This window comes from Octopus bimaculoides, chromosome 10 (genome assembly GCF_001194135.2).
Source record: "Octopus bimaculoides isolate UCB-OBI-ISO-001 chromosome 10, ASM119413v2, whole genome shotgun sequence".
Classification (NCBI taxonomy): domain Eukaryota; kingdom Metazoa; phylum Mollusca; class Cephalopoda; order Octopoda; family Octopodidae; genus Octopus; species Octopus bimaculoides.
In genome coordinates this window covers 45,000,679-45,006,378 of record NC_068990.1, presented here as the reverse complement: position 1 = coordinate 45,006,378, position 5,700 = coordinate 45,000,679, and the positions used below count along the sequence as shown (strand labels likewise).

General features: G+C 38.0%; 1 protein-coding gene across 2 annotated transcripts in view; it reads left to right on the top strand.

Moving 5' to 3' along the window:
- LOC106867845 (inactive rhomboid protein 1) overlaps window positions 1–5,700 on the top strand; it is a 79,673-nt gene that overhangs the window by 39,787 nt on the left and 34,186 nt on the right. For both annotated transcript variants that reach the window (XM_014912879.2, XM_052971147.1), the window contains exon 5: window positions 3,553–3,668. In XM_014912879.2, the coding sequence (XP_014768365.1) occupies window positions 3,553–3,668 (116 nt within the window). The remainder of the gene's footprint in view (window positions 1–3,552; window positions 3,669–5,700) is intronic.

Below are 5,700 nucleotides of genomic sequence, written 5' to 3'. Positions count from 1 at the left end.
AACAAGTTGTCCCGCAGAAATCTCCAATTGTCTTCCACGTTGTATGATGCTATATCCCCTTCTATTTCGTCAAATGCTTCAAGTAACTTGTCTCTAAGTCTCTGTCCATTTGCAGGGTCTTTAAGCTTCCATACCCTTCTCCTCCAAGCCGGTCTACTTCTGGGCACCCATATTGCCTTGATCTTGAAGTCGCTGACTACTAATCTGTGTTGGGGTGTACATTCTTCGCCAGGGAGGGTTTTGGCATTTATAAGCCTCCCTCTTTCCTTATTTCTGGCGAGGATGTAGTCGATTTGGCTAGAGTGTCTGCCGGATCGGTAGGTGACTAGGTGGCAGGCAGGTTTCCTGAAGCTGGTATTGCAAACCAGTTGGTATTGCAATATTTATATATATATGTTCACTACAATGAGAAGTTGTTGTTGAGAGACAAATACAGCAAGAGAGGGAGAGAGCATGTGTATGTGTGAAATATAGATAGATGTTGCTATACTAATTAGCAAGCTTTGATTGAAAGCAGGAATAAGAGATACAAGATGCAGTGTACTTGTATCTAAAACAATCAAGCGACGTGATGTGTGGCTATTCTAATCAGAGGGAGCTTCAACTGCGAAGGGGTGTCCAGTAAGCTGGGAAATACAGTATATTATTATTAATAATTTAGCCTTAAAAAGTGTGAAAAAATATATATTGCCAGGAAAAATGCCATAAAATATCATGGACGATATTTGCGATTCCACAAATATGCAGTGGTTTCTGTGAACAATTATTAGTTCCATGAATAACCGGGACCACAAATAAGCTGGGATATACTGTATATATATATCATGAAATCCCACTCACAAGGCTATGGTTGGCCCAGAGCTCTAGTAGAGAATTGATCCTGGAACCATGTGGTTGGGAAGCAAACTCCTTACACACAGCTGCACTTTAAATAAAATTTTCAAAATTAGTTAATCTGAATGATTTAGTGGCCATGAAATGGTTGCAAATTTTGACTTATTGAAAACTACATTCACTTTCTGGCAGATAAGTATCATATATCTGTTTGTTTACAGCTACCACTTAACTTTAGTTGAAAGGACTATTTAAAGTTCAACAGAGCAGTCAAGGTTTAGAAGAGACATGAAATACCAGAAAATGTCAAAACTATCAGTAGAACTAAGTTAAATATGCCAAATTTCTAATAGCTTTAGATAGATATTCATTGTCACTGAAGCTGGTTAGTTTTTAGTTTCTCTTGAATAACATTATGAAAATTTGAGTTCTTCAGTTCACTTGCATAAATCTGCCATTTGCTGCATTTTGCAACTCTTATTTTTTATTTCTTACTCCAACTTACATCATCTGAAATATAGTGGGAAATTTCACCTATGATATAAGATACACACCTATATATAGGTGCTCTCTCTCTCTCTCTCTCTCTCTCTTCAATACTCTAAATGTATAATTTTGGTTCATCCTCATCATCCTGTTTTCCATGCTGGCATGGGTTGGATGGTTTGACCAGAACTGGCAGTTAGAGAACTGCACCAGGTTCCAGCCTGATTTGGCTTGGTTTTTATGGTTGCATGCCTTTCCTAACACCAACCACTTTACAGTGTGTGCTGTGTGCTTTGAATGTGGCGCCAGCACAAGTGCTTTTATGTAGCACCAGCATGAATGCTTGTACATAGCACCAGCATAAGTGCTTCTTACATGACACTGCCATGTGTACTTTTTACGTGGTACTGGTAAAATGACTTCCAGTTGATGCTATGTCTTGTAGCTACACTATTATGCCCTGATATATTCAGAAAGGTTTCCTCATTCTTAGTTGTTATAGTAGCAAAGTTTTGGCTGTTGTATTTTCTAGTCTTCTTCAGGTGCCTGTTATATTTGGTAAGGTGTTTGAGGTTTGGAACCAAACTCTTTATTAAATACATGTCAGTAGATTTTCCTCATTCTATTGTCTGTACTGGGGATGTTCTATTTATAACTTCTCAAATTGTGATACCCCTAGTTTTTTGTGTTCCAACTAAAGTTGTACATATAGGTGCAGGCATGACTGTGTGCTTAAAAAGATTGCTTTGCAACCATGTAGCTTCAGGTTCAGTCCTACTGTATAGCACCTTGAGTAAATGTCTTCTAAAGCTCTAGGCTGATCAGCACCACGTGAGTGAATTTAGTTGACAGGAACTGTGTGGAAGCCCATTGTATATGTGTGTGTGTGTATGTGTGCATATATGTGTTTGTGTTTTTCCCCTCCACACAGACTGAATGACAACCAGTGTTGGTTTGTTTACATTCTCATAACTTAGTGGCTTTCAAAAGGGACCAGCAGAATAAGTACCAGACTTAAAAATAAGTTACTAGTGTCAAACTGTTCAACTTAAAATTTTCAAGCTGGTCTTCTGGCATGGCTACTGTCCTAAGACTGAAACAAATAAAAGGGATTGAAATCATTAACAAATTAGTTACATCACTTGTTGCAGAATAACTAATAAGGAAAATATCTCTATTATGAACAATAGAATGGGAACAATCTACTCCTGTGGAATTAAACAAAGGGTTTAGTTCCAAATTTCAAATAACATTACTGAATATGACAAACATCTGAAAAAAGCTGGAGGGTACAGTAGCTGAAACAGACCAAGATGGGAACAATACTCTGACTATATCAGTGTATAATAACAATATAGGGCAAACACTTGTGTGCTGAAGGTGCTGCTGTACTCTGTCTTCAAATGCAGAAGTTGATGTCTCATCAGATGGTAAAGCAGCTCTGTGAGTGTTCTGGTTCCTTCCACTGCAACACCAGAGCTGCTCAGTACCACCTGTCAATATAGGTGACAAAGCTCATGCAGAACAGCACAAGCTTTATTGAGTCAGATGTTTCTACCATTCTCAATGTTCATTCCTGCTGCACCACTCATCCTCACTCTTGCCTTCTCGGTGGCTTCTGACAGTTCTGAAAATTATTAAAAGGAAAATCATTACATGACTAATGATATTAAAATTTAAATTAACATCATAGCACACACATGGTTGTGTGGTAAGAATTTTGCTTCCCAACTGCATGGTTCTGGGTTCAACCCCACTGTGTGGCACTTTGGGTAAGTGCCTTCTACTGTAGCCTCGGGCTGACCAAAGCCTTGTGAATGGATTTGGTAGATGGAAACTGAAAGAAGCCTGTTATGTGTATATGTATGTGCTTGTATATATATATATATATATATATATATATGCATGTGTGCATATATTTGTGTGTGTACACACACATATATGTACATGTATGTGTATGTCTTTGTATTTATGCTTGCCCCCCCCCCCCACTTGACTACTGGTGTTGGTTTGTTTATGTATCCTGTGACTTATTGGTTCAGCAAAATAGATCAATTGAATAAGTACTAGCCTTAAAAAAAAAATAAACATTCAGGATGACTCATTTGACTAAAACCCTTCAAGTTGGTGCTTCAATGTGGCTGCAGTTCAATGACTGAAACAGGTAAAAGATAAAAGATAGAAAAGACTAAAATTTTTTCTTTTAATTCTATCTTAAATCATATTTTATAGATTCCTCCTCGAGAAGATAGTATTATAGATGATGTATTTTTTGATGAAGAATTAACGGAAACAGAGAAAACCCTTGAACAGATTCCTGAAGAAGAAAATTTTGAAGAAGCTGAAATGTAATTAATTCATAAACTATTATTTTGGAACAATTGATTTCTTTAATTTATTTTAATTTTTTAAAAATATATTTCTTTATATATTTTACTTGTTAAGAATCCTTGTAGGTGCAGGCATGGTTGTGTGGGAATACGTTAGCTTGTCAACAACATTGTTTTGTGTGGCATCTTGGTCAAGTGTCTTCAAGTATAGCGTCAGGCCAATCAAAGCTTTGTGAGTGGATTTGGTAGATAGAAACTGAAAGAAGCTATGTGTGTGTTGTGTCTGTGCTTGTCCCCCACCACCTCTTGACAACCAGTGTTGGAGTGTTTATATCCCCATAATTTAACAGTTCAGCAAAAGAGAGTGATAGAATAAGTATTTGGCTTAAAAAATTAAAAATTCTGGGCGGATTCATTCAACTAAAATTCCTCAAGGTAGTGTCCCACCATGACCGCAGTCTGAAAACTGAAACAATTAAAAGATAAAAGAAGATATAATTTATATCTACTTTTCCAATTAATTAATTTGAGGATGTTGAGCTGTGTATATTACCTTTCTAGATACTCCTGTCTTAAGGGGTAGGTATAAATGTCAAACATAATCAACAAATTGAGCACAGAGTTTGGGTAGGAAGATCTTAAAAAGACTGAAGCATACAGTGTGGAATTTGTTATGGATTTAAGAAGTGCAGATTGATAAGTCAATTGGGTATCAGACAATCTGCTGAGAGGAAGTGAGGTGTGCAGATCATATCCCATTCTGTGCTACTCCACTGTGTCAGTGGCCAAGACTTAATTTTCAGCAGTGCATCTTATCTAGATGTAAGGACAACAAAGTAATTATAGTTAAGTGTTAGCACTGTAAAACTGTTGAGCATTTTGTTGGCTTGCCTAAGCTTAGTTCAACTCACCATCTTCCATGGGAATAATTCTGGATACAGGTATATGTTTTCACTGCCTTGAGATAGAAAAGGCTGAGTAAGGTTGAATGTGGTAAGAAAATCATAAAAGGATGATTGTCATCAGGCATGATGTGGCATCTATTGTGGGTTTAAGAGGTATAGTTTGCATTGCCTTGAGTTGTATAAAAAAAAAAAAGAGTTGGTTTAATCAGTTAGAGGTGTCAGCATCATCATCATCATGATTTTTAATGTCCATTTTTCCCTGCTCACATAGGCTGGATGGAATTTTGTTGGTGTTGATTTCCTACTGCTAGATGCCTTTCCAGTCACTAACCCTTACCTGCTTCCAAGTAAGGTAATATTTCCCCATGACCAGAATATTGGACACAAAGGACACTGTTTGCATGACAGTGACACTCATTGACAACTATCACGCAATGTCAAGGTGGGGAGACAGTAATACCCACACATGTAATGTATATATACAATGGGCTTCTATTAGTTTCCATCTATCAAATCTACTCACAAGGCCTTGGTTGTCCCAGGGCTTTGGTATAATAGAAGACACTTTCCCAAGGTGCCATGCAGTGATACTGAACCTGGCACCATGTGGTTGGGAAGCGAACTTCTTACCACACAGCCATGCCTGTGTCTGGTGTATATTCATTTAATCCAGAGATTTAGCAATTATTGATTATAATTAAGAAGTATTTTTGGGGATAAAGGAAATGTATAGTGGTTCATCATCATCATCATCATCATCATCGTTTAACGTCCGCTTTCCATGCTAGCATGGGTTGGACGACTTGACTGAGGACTGGTGAAACCGGATGGCAACACCAGGCTCCAATCTAAATTTGGCAGAGTTTCTACAGCTGGATGCCCTTCCTAACGCCAACCACTCAGAGAGTGTAGTAGGTGCTTTTACGTGTCACCTGCACGAAAGCCAGTCAGGCGATACTGGCAACGGCCACGCTCGAAATGGTGTCTTTTATGTGCCACCCGCACAAGCCAGTCCAGGGGCACTGGCAACAACATTAAGACAAACTGGACAGGTACAGATAACAATCTGGATCTCTAACAACATGTCAACCTTTTATTTGCACATTATTTACAATTGACGGATATTTGTCCTAATCACGTTTGTT